The sequence below is a fragment of the Leucoraja erinacea genome, chromosome 6, assembly GCF_028641065.1.
Source record: "Leucoraja erinacea ecotype New England chromosome 6, Leri_hhj_1, whole genome shotgun sequence".
NCBI lineage: Eukaryota > Metazoa > Chordata > Chondrichthyes > Rajiformes > Rajidae > Leucoraja > Leucoraja erinaceus.
The window spans coordinates 23,550,765-23,566,050 of NC_073382.1; the positions used below are offsets into that span (position 1 = coordinate 23,550,765).

General features: G+C 44.5%; 1 protein-coding gene across 5 annotated transcripts in view; it reads right to left on the reverse strand.

Moving 5' to 3' along the window:
- The window catches only part of klf12b (Kruppel-like factor 12b), a 242,257-nt gene that overhangs the window by 42,360 nt on the left and 184,611 nt on the right, over positions 1-15,286 (reverse strand). For 4 of the 5 annotated variants that reach the window (XM_055636723.1, XM_055636721.1, XM_055636722.1 and 1 more), the window contains 2 exons: positions 4,498-4,602; positions 489-618 (listed from right to left, as the gene is read on the reverse strand). In XM_055636723.1, coding sequence (XP_055492698.1) covers positions 489-618; positions 4,498-4,602 — 235 coding nt within the window. The remainder of the gene's footprint in view (positions 1-488; positions 619-4,497; positions 4,603-15,286) is intronic. The other variant, XM_055636724.1, reaches the window with a different exon arrangement.

A 15,286-nucleotide genomic window follows, 5' to 3' on the forward strand; every position in this document is an offset into this window, starting at 1 on the left:
CCCTACAAAGAGGCAGACATAGCTTGGGCCCATGCGCGTGCCCATAGCTACGCCTTGGATTTGGAGGAAATGAGAGGAGTCAAACGACAAGTTGTTACAGGTAAGGACCAGCTCTGCTAGGCGGAGGAGAGTATCAGTTGACGGGGATTGGTTGGTTCTGTGGTCAAGGAAGAAACGGAAGGCTTTAAGACCCTCCTGGTGGGGCATGGAGGTGTAGAGTGACTGGGCATCCATGGTGAAGATGAGGGAATGGGGGCCTAGAAAAATAAGTATTTGGAGAGTTCTTTGAGACTCTCCAAAGAGAAATGGTGCAATATAAATACAAGTCTCTAATTGCAAGATTATTTTGTTTCTAAATAAAACTATGGAACTCACTCTAATTCTGATAACTAGCAAGCGGTGCAAAGAAAGCAAAATTCTGATGGCATTACATACCACAATCATTAGAATTACACAGACCTATAGTGTACAGAAAGAGATGTACTTACTCTTGTACAGCTCTTGCAATGGAAAGTGCTGTGGATCCAGTTTCATTAACACTGTCCAACGTCACATTTGGAAGGTCATCATCCTCACTGTCACTTTTGATGCGTCCAGGTGATAGGCTCCTCAGTTGTGCTGCAGCAGACAGCAACATATTAGTGCTTAAAATCGCCCACTTATTACCCGCCCGCTTTATTCAGTATCAGACTTGAGATTTTATCAGATCATTAAGAAAAAGAGATGACATAAAGACATAAACACTTTAAATCAAAAAGCAGTAAGCTATACAGGCTTAACTAGCTCTCTTTGCTATTCAATAAGATCAGAGCTTGATCCTAACCCTTGCGCAGGTTGTCTCCACGTTACGATGGAGTACGTTTCGGAGAACTGTTTGTCAGTCGTAAACAGTGTGTGGGAAAGGATCATGGAAGCAGTTGTGATGGAAGGAAGAACAGCTGTTGGAAGAATTGCCATGAACTGGCCTCACTGACACTGAATGAGCGAGTCTGCTCGGCGCTCCCTGTACAATGCTCGACACAGCCCTCAATTATTGAAGGGGGTGGGGATGGGAGAAGGTGCGCCAAAAGGTTGCACCGTTAGAAACGAGATGAGGAGAAATTCCTTTAGTCAGAGGGTGGTGAATCTGTGGGATTCATTGCCACAAGCGGCTGTGGAGGCCATCATTGGGAATTTTTAAGGGGCAAATTGACAGATTCGTATTTAGTACGGGTGAAAGGGGTTCTGAGGAGAAGGCAGGAGAATGGGATTGAGAGGGAAAGACAGATCAGTCATGATTGAATGGTGGAGTAGACGATGGGCCGAATGGCCTAATTCTGCTCCTTTAAACTTATGGACATGAAATGTCCCATTCCCTTCTGGCAGAAAATGCCTGTGTCCCTCAGCAGTGGGAAAATCCCAAAACACCCATTGGTTTCCCAAACATTCGTTTGTACCTATGGGATGCCCACAAGTCAGGCGTCTGAATCCTGGGGAGAACATGTATGCATTTTCCTACCTCATCCCCATATCTTTCAATTCCCTTAGTATCCACACCTTTACTGATCTCAGTACAAAATACATTCTGCAACTGAGTACCTGCAAATATAGTTGGAGAATTGCAAAATGCAATACTCTGACTAAAGAAAAAACCCATATCTTGCTCCTAGCAAGATGACTATGTCAAGACCATGCTCTCCAAGTCTCAAAGAGAAACAAGTGCTGAGCAGCTATACTTTCAAACCTTGAAGAATTCCTTCATGTTATACTTTTGCAGTGCAACACTATCACTCGCTTGAAAATGGGCAGACTTTATAAAATGTTTCGGCTTCCCCCAGTTAACGGGGGCATTTGCTTTCTGCTCATGGGCATTCTCGTTTTATCCACAAATATTTCTATCCAGACATTTATTGGTGTTATTGCCATGATCAGGCAATGATCCTCTCCTGCAGTCTCACAAAGAACCTCAATCAGTCATGACAAATCTGTATTAACAGCAGGAAGATATCTGGTGCTCTGTCTGGTAGCTGTAAAAATAAGTTTACAACTTGGAAAACAGGGAAACTCCTGCACTTTCCTGTTTTTACTTGATCTTGGATCCATGTCTAAGTGAAACAGGAAAATGCGGGAATTTTCCAAAGCACGCGAAAGAGACAGATTGGATGATAAATTAGGTAACATGTGAAATTGTAATCCAATTTCTCATTGATGGAGTACAGAACAAATACACCATGACCGGCCAAATGCAAGCATATACAAATTTGGAAAAAAAGATTTGGGAATATGAGACTCCTCCAACTCTGGCTTCTCGCTTCTCCCCAGATTTAACTGGTTCATCACTGGTAGTCATGCTGCCAAGGCACTAAATTTGGGGAATTCTTTCCCTAACCATCTTCACCTTTCTCACCCTTTACTTCTTTAACATGCCATGTAAAATATCTTTCTACAACCAGACTTTTGGGCTATTTTGTTTAGTTTAAAGATACAACGCGGAAACAGGCCCCTCTGCCCACTGAGTCTGCACCGACCAGCGTTCCCTGCACATTAACACTATGCTACACACACTAGGGATAATTTTACATTTATAACCAAGCCAATTAACCTACAAACCTATACATCTTTGGAGTGTGGGAAGAAACCGGAGATAACCCACGCAGGCCATGGGGAGAACGCACAAACTCCATACAGACAGTACCCATAGTCTGGATAGAACCAGGGTCTCTGGCGCTGTGAAGCAGCAACTCTACCGCTGCACCACCATGCCTGCCGCCTGTTGATACTGGTCCTGGGATTTGATTTATTACCACTGCTATGTGAAGTAACTATTTATTTTGGCCCTTGTTACTGTATCACGGAAGAATCTGGACTGTAATTGAATGGAAGTGTTCAAAAGTTTTGATGGGAAGATTTTGGAAACGGGCCAATTAGTAATTGATTGGTCAAATTCAAAGGCTTATGATCATGACTAAAGTTTTAGGATTGAGTGGGGGGGGGGGGGGGGGGGGGGGGTTATCACACCATGATGTTGTGGAATATGCGACTTGAATGGAGGAGATATTAGTTTTAAGGACAGATCAAGAGGGATAGACTGTATGCATGAAAGCAAGTCTTCAGACCAAATGGATGATTTGCACTGATACAGAATAATTGGGTCAAGTGTCAAGTTTTTTTTTCACGTTCTAAAATCTGCGAGCATTATACTTTTCATTGATATTGGATATTGCAATATTGTTCCGTGTGACCAGACATCTATCCTAGAAGTGAATCTCTAGGAGAATCCCAGTAGGCTAGTTATATCTTTCCCCACTGTTTTATAGTGAAGGCTATATATTTATGTTATATTCTGGACAGCACTTGGTCTCTCTACGTGCATTACCCATGATGTGAATTAGATGGCAATAAAGATTTTTTTTTAAACAGTTCGCAAATATTAGATATAATCAGCAGACCATTTGATCCATCATCTCAGAACAGCCTATTTTGGGGATGACCCACAGGTCTGCTCCCTCCCCAGTGTGTCCTGTTAAAGACTAGGAATGGCACATGTTTGCTGAATGTTTTTCTCATAGAGAGTTGTGAGTCTGTGGAATTCTCTGCCTCAGAGGGCGGTTCTCTGGATACTTTCAAGAGAGAGCAAGATAGGGCATTTAAAGATAGCTGAGTCAGGGGATATGGGGAGAAGGCAGGATCGGGGCACTGATTGGGGATGATCAGCCGTGATCACATTGAATGGCGGTGCTGGCTCGAAGGGCCGAATGGCCTACTCCTGCACCTATTGTCTATTGTCTATTATCTGAATAAAGGCCCAGAACCTGAAACACTGTTTGTCCACATCACTGTTTGTCACAGTTGCAGCCTGACCCACTGAGTTTCTCAATAGTTTATTTTTCACTCAGTGAAACAGATTAGAATGGTTATCGTACTCTGTGCCACCAATTCTGTGGATGGCTCGATTGTAATCGTGTCTTGGCTTTCCGTTGACTGGTTAGCACGCAACAAAAGCCTTTCACTGTACCTCAGTACACGTGACAATAAACTAAACTACACCTTGAGTTAATGGGAAAATGATGATGTGTAGACTTAACTCTGTCAGGTGTGTGCAGAACTGAAAGCTGCTTTGAAAAGAGACATGCCTTGCCACTTTTACAAATTTCAGAGGCTCCATAATGTGATCAGCTTGTGATCAGAACCCTCCTGCCCATCAGACTGAGTTGACTCAGGATCCTTCTCAATGTGTTACAATGAGGATCCCCACTATTGCCTCCCTACTGCTGCTCCCGTTCCATCTATCCTCAGAGGCCAGACAGTTTATCTGGTCCTCTGCCAGGCAGGAAATGAAACAAAACAAAATGTCAGTGAGGTCCTGCTGTTGAGTTCGGCAGCAGCTCGTCTCCCTTGGAAGTGTCAGGACTTTTGTCTTTTTTTTAAAGCCTCACCCACGGTATTCAAGGAGTGGAATAAAAAGATAGGAGGACATGTTTGAAAGTCATTCAGGTAACTGATAATGCTGCCACTTACCTATCTCTCTCTCAATGACAGTATGGTGCCAGGTATGGTTGTGTGGAACAATACTGTGTGGCTGTAGACTGAAGGGCTTTTTCATGATGCACTGCTGAGCATCCACTATATTTGGAGGCAAGAAACATGATTACATATATGATATTGCTGTCAAGAATAGTCTATACGGTCAGTTTGTAGTTGTCCTTAAATAATATTGCCATTCTAAAGAGGAACTGAATACCCTTGGACTACCTCATTGAAGGATCTCAGACTATCTTGAATCGGAATTTACTGGACTTTATCTTGCACTAAATGTTATACCCTTTATCCTGCATCTGTAAACTGTGGGCAGCTCGATTGCAATCGTGCATAGTCTTTCTACTGACTGGTAGCACCCAACAAAAAAACCTTTTCACTGTACCTTGGTACACGTGACAATCAACTAAACTAAACTAAACGAGGGTCAACCACTTCACTGAGAATCACTTCCATCCGTGAATCAGAGGAGATTTTTATCACAAACTGATGATTTCATGATCACGATCACTGATATTATATTCCTGATTCGTCAAATTGATCACATTATAATTTGTCGTGTGGGATTTCAATTGATATCTCCAAGTTATTTTTCCAGTTATCACTGGCTGCATAGTTCAAAGCCATAGGTTTGATGCTAAAACACCCCCAAAAAGCCACACGTCAAGACATGGCTCCATTTGATGAGGATTGGTCTGACTAAGGGCATCAATCCAAAACGTTACCTATTCCTTTTCTGCAGAGATGCTGCCTGACCCAGTGAGCCACTCCAGCATTTTGTGTTTATCCTCGATGAGGATAAGTTGATTGTTCTAATGTTAAAGTTGATGTGATTTTTGCAGCAAATTCCTCTGTGGAAGATGAACAATTTTATGTGGGATTTCAATGTCAGACTGGGACATTCCAATCAGCTATTGAGCACCACTAATTTGGGACATCATTGGACTGTCATTATATACATGCTGATTAGTCAACTGTCTCCTTGTATTGTCTATGGTTACACTTGGTTCAAGTAACTTATAAAATATGCAAACTGCAGCTATCATTTTGCGTAGTAAATACTATAAGTGTTGGATAAAATATCTAATTTATGAATCAACCGTTTTACAATCCAATTTTCAGCTGAATCTCTTATAAGTCTAAACAAAAATGCTGATTCAGCAATATTCTATTAAAAAAAAGGATTTGTTTCAAGTGTTTGTGATTTACATTCTTTGGTGATTGGATAAAGCCCTAGCAACAGACTTGTGGTGAAATAAACAGTATGTTCCACTGTGTGAAGCAATGGCTTGGAATCACACACGTTAAATCTTTTACATAGACCTCTGTGAAGACAATAATAATGCAGCTGAATTGAACCAAAACTAAAATTATGCTTTTGTGATTAGCTTCAGATGGGCCACATGCAAGGATCTAAGTATGTCTTCATTTGGGTAGAGGATGTTAATCAGCAAACACACCAGGGTCGAAAAGGATAAAGAGTTGCAAATTATTAAGCTTGCATTTTTTTTTTGTCATGAATTGTGCAGCAATGCAGGGGGGGGGGAAAAAAAGCTTTTGGTGTGCTGGCCTTTATAGAAACATAGAAAATAGGTGCAGGAGTAGGCCATTCGGCCCTTCGATCCCACACCGCCATTCAATATGATCATGGAAGGGGGGGGAGGGGAAAAGGAGGTAGGGAAGATTCAAACAAGGGGACATGGGGGGGAAGTTTAGGGGTAACATGAGGGGGAACTTCTTTACTCAGAGAGTGGTAGCTGGGGAAGGGGAAGGGTTTTTATGGGGTACATGGAAAGGGGGGGAGGGGGAAGGGGAATTGAGGAGAGGGGGGGGTTTCCGTGGTAAGAAGGTGGTTATATGGGCCGATGTAGAAGAGGCTTGAAGGATGCAGTAGAAAGGGGAGGTGCAAGAGTGCTGTTTATAGGTTAGTTACTGTAATGTTTGAGACCACGTAAGGCCCTGTTGTGACTAGCACAAAGCCAACACGTCCGACATCTTGTAAGTAAGATTTAATCTGAACCTCCCACGGAAACTTCTCGAAGGTCACCTGATCTCAATCACGAGGCACAGGCATTTATATTAAAGGGACACTGGCATTTATATTACATATACATCACGGTTACCAAAAATTGGAGAATTCAATGTTCATACCGTTGGATGGTAAGCTACCCAAGCGGAATATGTTGTGCTGTTCCTCCAGTTTGCATCTGGCCTCACTCTGTCAATGGTGGAGACCCAACACAGAAAGGTCAGTATGGAAATGGGAAGGTGATGTAAAATGGTTAGCAACCAGGAGATCCAGTGGGACAGCAAATCGAGCTGAAGTGATTGGCAAAGTAGTCGCCTGGTTGAGTCTACACTTTAAAACTACACTTTGTCTCATGGTAAATGGTAGGGAATTGAAGAATGTAGGTGAACATAGGGATCTGGGAATAACTGTGCACAGTTCCCTGAAAGTGGAATCTCATGTAGATAGAGTGGTAAAGAAAGCTTTTTTACAACACTGTGCCTTGTTGAGATCACGTCTGCAATACTATGTATAGCCATTGTCCAAAAACATATCCTTGTTACTGAGGGAGTGTTATGAAAGTTCACTGGATTGATTCTTGGGATCGAGGCTGTGATAGCTGAGGAGAGATTGAAGAGCCTAAGCCTCTATTCTCTAACATTTAAAATAATTAGGAGTGACTTCATTGAATCAAACACAATTCTTACAGGACTTGACAGAATTTATTGGGAGGATATTTCCACTGGTTGAAGAACCTAAAATTAGCTCTTTCTGAATTAAAATAAGGATAGGCCATTTAGGACTGAAAATGAAGACCAATATCTTCATTCAGTACATTGAACTGTACAATGGTGGTCATAGAATTGAGTTTAGTTTATTGTCACTGTACCTCGGTACACGTGACAATAAACTAAACTCAATTCTATGACCACCATTGTACAGTTCAATGGACTGAAAATGAAGACCAATATCTTCATTCAGTACATTGAACTGTACAATGGTGGTCATAGAATTGAGTTTAGTTTATTGTCACGTGTACCGAGGTACAGTGAAAAGCTTTTCATTGATGCCAACCAGTCAGTTGGCGATCCAGCCATCCACAGTAATCACATGTTGTTTAAAACGTCTTGTACAATGCCTGCGTTTGGCCCATATCTAAACCTGTCCCATCCATGTACCTGTCCAAATGTTTCTTAAACGTTGCAATAGTACCTGCAATAGTCGTCTTTGGAATATACTGCCCCTGAAGGTTGTGGATGCTCTGAGCACAAGTTCAGTAGACTTTTGGATATTAGAGGAAATTGATACGGTGACAGGGCAGTATGGGTTGAGGTGGAAGAGCAGCCATGATCTTGTTGAATAGCAGAGCCAAGAACCAAACGCCCCATACTTGCTCCTACATTATGCAGCTTTCATTGCTGCATAATCTGCCTACCTCTCCTCCATATTCACCGATCCCTGCCTAAACCACAGAACCCTCTTCTCCACAGTGGGCAACCTCCTCAAGCCTCGAGCCAACACTCTCCCTACCTCTACTCCGGATCTCTGCAACTCATTCCTCCACTTTTTCGCTGATAAAATCAGCACCATCTATCAATCTTCGGCACGGACTTTTAGGGCCGAGATGGCCTGTTTCCGTGCTGTAATTGTTATATGGTTATATGGTTAATCTTTATTCCCTGTACCCGACTCCCCAGCATCTACTCCACCACCTAACAAGGCCCCTCCTTTCAACATCTCCACTGACCTCCTTACCCCTCCTCCACACTGCTTCCTCTCCCAGTTTGACCTGGTCACCCCTATTGAAATCTCCAAACTCATCAGCTCTTCCAAACCCACTACCTGCTCCCTCGACCCTCTCCCCACTACCCTGTTGAAGTCCTGCCTCCCTGTCCTCTGCCCCTACCTCACTAATCTCTTCAACTCCTCATTGTCCCAAGGAATTGTCCCCTCCACTTTCAAAACTGCTGCTGTTACACCAATCTTAAAGAAACCTGGTCTTGATCCCTCCTCTCTCATTAACTACCACCCAATCTCAAACCTCCCCTTTCTTTCAAAAACCCTGGAGCGTATCGTTGCGTCGCAACTTAATTCCCACCTCCTTGCGTATAACCTACTTGAACCCCTCCAATCTGGCTTTCGCCCCCTCCATAGCACAGAAACTGCTCTCCTCAAAGTCCTCAACGACCTCCTCACCTCTGCTGACACTGGTTCCCTCAACATCCTCATCCTCCTCGACCTGAGCACAGCCTTCAATACAGTGAACCATAACATCCTGCTCACCAGACTCAAAGACCTCGGCATTGAAGGCTCTGCACTCAGCTGGCTCCGTTCCTACCTTTCTAATAGATCCCACTTCATCTCTCTCCACAACCAAACCTCTGCTACAGCCACAGTCACTCAAGGCGTTCCCCAAGGCTCCGTACTCGGCCCCCTCCTCTTCATCATCTACATCCTGCCCCTTGGTCAGATACTCCGCCACTTCAATCTGGACTTCCACTACTACGCTGATGACACCCAGACCTACCTTGGCACCAAATCCCCCCACAACCCCCCCCTCTCCCATATCAACTCCTATTTGTCAGCTATAAAAACCTGGATGCAACATAATTTCCTCAAACTCAACAGCGATAAGACAGAATTCCTCCTCATAGGCTCCAAAGCCACACTCAGCAAAATCAATAACCCCACTCTCACCATCGACGGCACCACTGTCTCCCCATCTCCCCAGGCCCGCAACCTTGGCGTGATCTTTGATTCCACCCTCTCCCTTGAGCCTCACATCCGCCATGTCATTAAAACCTCCTTCATTCATCTCCGCAACATCGCCAAACTCAGACCCTCTCTCACACCGCCCGCTGCTGAAAGGCCTTCATCCATGCCTTCATCTCCTCCCGACTGGACTATTGCAACTCACTTCTCCTTGGCATCAGCTCCACCTACATCAACCAACTCCAACTGGTCCAGAACGCAGCCGCCCGACTCATCACCCATACCAAATCCTGGCATCACATCACTCCAGTCCTCAAACAACTTCACTGGCTTCCCATCTCCCACTGGATCACCTACAAAATCCTGATCCTCACCTACAAAGCCCTCCACCATCTGGCCCCCGCATATCTCACTGACCTCCTCTCCTCCTACCAATCCTCACGGTCCCTCAGATCCACATCAGCCGGTCTCCTATTAATCCACAAGTTCAACCTCCGCAGTTTTGGGGACAGAGCCTTCTCCAGAGCAGCTCCCAGGCTCTGGAACTCCCTCCCCCAACTGATCCGCAATTCCATGTCCCTCACCATCTTCCAGTCCCGCCTCAAGACCCATCTCTTCACCTCTGCCTATCCTTAGCCCCACGTGCCGTCCCTTTTCATCTGTGCATTAATTGCCTCATACTGTGTTTTGTATTGAATTCTGTATTTACTTTGTGTACTAGTCATGTCTCTACTATTTATTTAATTCCCCTTACATGTTTTTCCTCTACCTGCTAAATTTTTGTAAGGTGTCCTTGAGACTCTTGAAAGGCGCCCATAAATAAAATTTACTATTATTATTATTATTATTATTATTATTATGTGTTCTTTTTTATTGCTCCAAGTCCCTAGTGGCGAGCAGAGATCAAGGGTTTTATCCAAACCATCTCCTGGATCAATTGGAAAATCAGCAATCTATTCACTCAAAACTAAAATGCATGGTTGGCCTCTGTAAGTGCTTCTGTTTTCAAATTTTAGAGGTCAAGTTAACCCTAGAAATAGAACGGCCTATTTTGATGCATTTGATCTTTTACTTGCACAGTTTCTGCAGGGTTTTTTTTTACCTGTTTAAATCTAGTCTAAGCTTGTTATGTTATCCACATGGAGTTCCTATTTATTTAACTGGTGGAAGCCATGATGTGAGCTGTAATTATGGAATGCAAACCATTAAGGTAAATTGGTATCAGGGAGGGTGTGTTTTTTTTTTACCCTGATGATTCTGCAAATATGACATTTTCTCTCTTTGCAGGGTTTTCTTTTCTCTCCAAGGGGATATCCGTGCTCCTCCCTGGCTAATAATGGTTCTTAATTGATCTTTAAAGAGCAACACATGCTCCGGCCTTCACTGATGGTCTCACACACCACAAGACATCAACCAAGCTGGGCTCATTTAATTAGCTCAACCTCACATTCCTGCAGGTCACCCTTTCCTTCCTGTGCACAGAAAGAAATGCATTAGCCGTCAGCTGTTCTTGTTTCTGTTCCATTAATGGAGCACTGTTATCCTGTTTTGGCTCTGTTAACTCGCAACTTCCATAAGTTCAGAAGTTATAGGAGCAGAATCAGAACATTCGGCCCATCAAGTCTACTCTGCCATTCTTGATGGGCCGATTGATCTATCTTTCCCTCTCAATCCCATTATCCTGCCTTCTCCCCTGACACCCTAAAGGGCCTGTACCACGAGCATGTGACTCCATGCGGCAAGTGCGACCCAACGTGGTCGCTTGAGCCGTACGGCCTCGCGGGGCCGGTCCCACTTCGACCGCCGGAGCCTCAAATGCATCAAAATAGGCCGTTGTGGAGTTGTGCGGAGCTGGTCCTGAAATCGCTCGAGGCTCCGAAAAATTGTCTTCAAAAATTCCGCGCGGTAACGGCCTGCCGGCCCACAGCCGCCTCGACGCCGTACGTCACGCGCGGACTTCGCTCGAACTTCATGTCACTGACTCGACCTCCGCGCGGCCCCCTCTTCTGGTTTGGTCGCACTTGTCGCACTTGTCGCATGCTCGTGGGACAGGCCCTTTAGGTCACGCTTGCCGCATGGAGTCACATGCTCGTGGGACAGGCCCTTAACTAATCCAGAATCTGTCAATCTATGCCTTAAAAATAACTTCCTTTTCAACCTTCAGCTTGAAGTTTGTTGAAGCTAACTAGCAGTTTATTCAAATTGATTTTTCACACGCTATTTGGCTATGGAAGGCTTCATGGCTACCCTCATCTGATATCCATGCACAGTTATAGTGGTTGTGGCCATTAAGTAAGTAGTCAGGAGTCCTGGGCAATTTTCTGTCCTTTTTTCTGCAGGTACTGTGGCCAACTGTAATGGATATACCTCTATTGAGTCCTTCTTTATAATGAATCAAATCAGAGACATGGCTCTGGGGCAGATTTATACAGCAGCAGTGAAAAAGGAAGATTTAGATATAAATAATGCCTTTCACAAAGGCTCCAAAGTGCTTTACAAGCAATGAATTACATCTGAGATGCAGTTACTGTTGTAATATAGGGACTGTAGCAGTTCTTTACACACAGCAAGCTCTCAGTAACTCCCATAATGGCATTGGCTAGGTAATTTATTATTTTTAACAGTGTTGTGGGTTAGTATTGAGCGGGACAGTACTGGAAAACTCTCCAGAACTACTTCAAAATGGGTCTTTTCTATCCTGCTCGATCATAAAATACAACCTTGCTTCAATCTCTTATCTGCACTTTGGCACCACCGTTAAAAGTAGCTCAAGTCCCACGTGAGAAAGCTGAACCCTCAAACTTCTTATTCAAAGGGATACATGCCACCGGCTAAGACAAGGGGAAGAACAGACATCTCAGCAATGTGGGAGGTCTGAGGGTCCTGACAACCTACACTGTTTGGCAACCCACCTGTCCATTCCCCTGTAAAGATACTGCATGGCTTGCCGAGTTCCCCACAAGTTGTTTCTGCTCATCTGCAGTCTCATATGTCCCACTTTTTGTTTGTTCTGTTCCCACTTGCGTTGAGTTTACTTTATTACCACGTGCAGTGAAAAGGTTTCGTTGCGTGCTAACCCAGTCAGCAGACAGACAATGCATGATCACAATCGAGCCTTCCACACTGTACTGATACATGATAAAGGGAATAACATGAATAACATTTAGTGCAAGATAAAGCCAGTAAAGTCAGATTACTGGGCGGCTGAACAAGCGTGAAGCCGGGGTGGGCAACCAGTGTAGGGGGGGGGGGGGGGGGGGGGGGGGGGGTGGTGGCAGAGGTCACAATCAGCTGTAACAAAGACAGGTTTCCTCTAAGGTACAAGGATGGAGATATGTGCAGTTTTGGTCTCCAAATTTGAGGAAGGACATTCTTGCTATTGAGGGGGTGCAGTGCAGGGCAGATTCACGAGGTTTATTTCACCGTTGACTCTGGCGACTGTGCAATCCTGCTCCTTCTCAAACTCAGCGCAGCATTTGATACTGTCGACCACACCATCCTAATGGACTCCGATACGGGGTTGGTATTGGTGGCACTGCCCTGAACTGGCTCATCTCCTACCTCAAAGGTAGGAGTTTCTCAACTAACATAGGCAACTATTTCTTCTCCCCAGCTAGCCTCTGCTGTGGGGTTCCACAAGGTTCCATCCTTGACCCCATTGTCTTCTCCCTGTAGATGTTCCCCTTAGGCCAAGTCATTCAAAGGCACGGCATTTCCTTCCATTGCTACGCAGACGATACACAACTCTATCTCCCCCTGAAGGCCAAAAACCAATCAAATCAGCTTAAACTTATCCGCTGCCTCGAGGATATAAAGTGTTGGATGGCCCAGAACTTCCTCCAACTAAACGCGAGTAAGTCTGAGGTCATCCTTCTCGGCCCTTCGGTCTCGATCAAAATGATAGCAGGCAGCCTTGGAAGCCTTACCCCACTACTCAAACCTCACGTCAAAAACCTTGCCGTAATATTTGACTCAGCATTGAAATTTGACAAATCAATGCCGTGGTAAAAGCTAGCTTCTTTCAGCTTCGTACGATAGCTAAAATAAAATAATTCACACGGTATTGGAGGTTCAGTATTGATGTGGATAGAGAACTGGCTGGCAGACAGGAAGCAAAGAATAGGAGTAAACGGATCCTTTTCAGAATGGCAGGCAGTGACTAGTGGGGTACCCCAGCTATTTATAATATATATTAATGATTTGGACGAGGGAATTGAATGCAACATCTCCAAGTTTGCAGATGACACGAAGCTGGGGGGCAGTGTTAGCTGTGAGGAGGATGCTAGGAGGCTGCAAGGTGACTTGGATAGGCTGGGTGAGTGGGCAAATGCATGGCAGATGCAGTATAATGTGGATAAATGTGAGGTTATCCACTTTGGTGGAAAAAACAGAAAAGTAGACTTTTATTTGAATGGTGACCGATTAGGAAAAGGGGAGATGCAACAAGACCTGGGTGTCATGGTACACCAATCATTGAAAGTAGGCATGCTGGTGCAGCAGGCAGTGAAGAAAGCGAATGGTATGTTAGCATTCATAGCAAAACAATTTGAGTATAGGAGCAGGGAAGTTCTACTGCAGTTGTACAGGGTCTTGGTGAGACCACACCTGGAGTATTGCGTACAGTTTTGGTCTCCTGATCTGAGGAAATACATTCTTGCCATAGAGGGAGTACAGAGAAGGTTCACCAGACTGATTCCTGGGATGTAAGGACTTTCATATGAAGAAAGACTGGATAGACTCGGTTTGTACTCGCTAGAATTTAGAATATTGAGGGGGGATCTTATAGAAACGTACAAAATTCTTAAGGGGTTGGACAGGCTAGATGCAGGAAGATTGTTCCCGATGTTGGGGAAGTCCAGAACAAGGAGTCACAGTTTAAAGATAAGGGGGAAATCTTTTAGGACCGAGATGAGAAAAACATTTTTCACACAGAGAGTGGTGAATCTCTGGAATTCTCTGCCACAGAGGGTAGTTGAGGCCAGTTCATTGGCTATATTTAAGAGGGAGTTAGATGTGGCCAATGCCTTAGAGTTAAAGGTATCAGGGGATGGAAAGAAGGCAGGTACAGGATACTGAGTTGGATGGTCAGCCATGATCATATTGAATGGCGGCGCAGGCTCGAAGGGCCGAATGGCCTGCTCCTGCACCTATTTTCTATGTTTCTATGTTTCCATTCCTCCAGTTTGATGACCTTGAAAAGATCATCCACACATTTATCTCCTCCCGCCTAGATTACTGCAACACCCTCTACACTGGCATCAGCCAATCTTCCCTGTCCCGCCTGCAACTGGTCCAAAATGCCGCAGCGAGATTCCTGACACCCAAAAAAGGGACACATCATCCCGATCCTGGCCTCTTTCCACTGGCTCCCTGTGCGGTTCCGAATAAATTTCAAGATCCTCTTTTATGTCTACAAAGCCCTTAATGGGCTTTCCCCCACCTACATCAAAAGTCTGCTTACCCACCACACCACCTCCAGGTCCCTCAGATCGGCCGACTTGGGTTTACTGAACATAAGGCATAAGCTCGGGCGACCGCGCCTTTGCGGTTGCAGCTCCTAGACTGTGGAACAGCATCCTTCTTCCCATCAGAACTGCCCCCTCCATCGACTCCTTTAAATCGAGACTTAAAACTCATCTCTACTCCCAAGACTTTCTTGAATTCTTCTGAGCGAGGGCTATATGTATGTAGTGATGTTTGTATTTAATCTATGAACCATTGTTGTATAACGTTAGTACCTCCACCAATGTAAAGTACTTTGGCCAACGAGAGTTGTTTTTTAAATGTGCTATATAAATAAAAGTGACTTGACTTGACGACTTAATTCCCGGGATGACGGGACTGTCATATGTTAATAGAATGGAGCAGCTGGGCTTGTTTACTCTGGAATTTAGAAGAATGAGAGGGGATCTTATTGAAACATGCAAGATTATTTTGGGTTTGGACACGCTAGAGACAGGAAACATGGTCCCAATGTTGGGGGAGTCCAGAACCAGAACCCACAGTGTAAGAATAAGGGATAAGCTATTTTGGATGGAGATGAGGAAAACG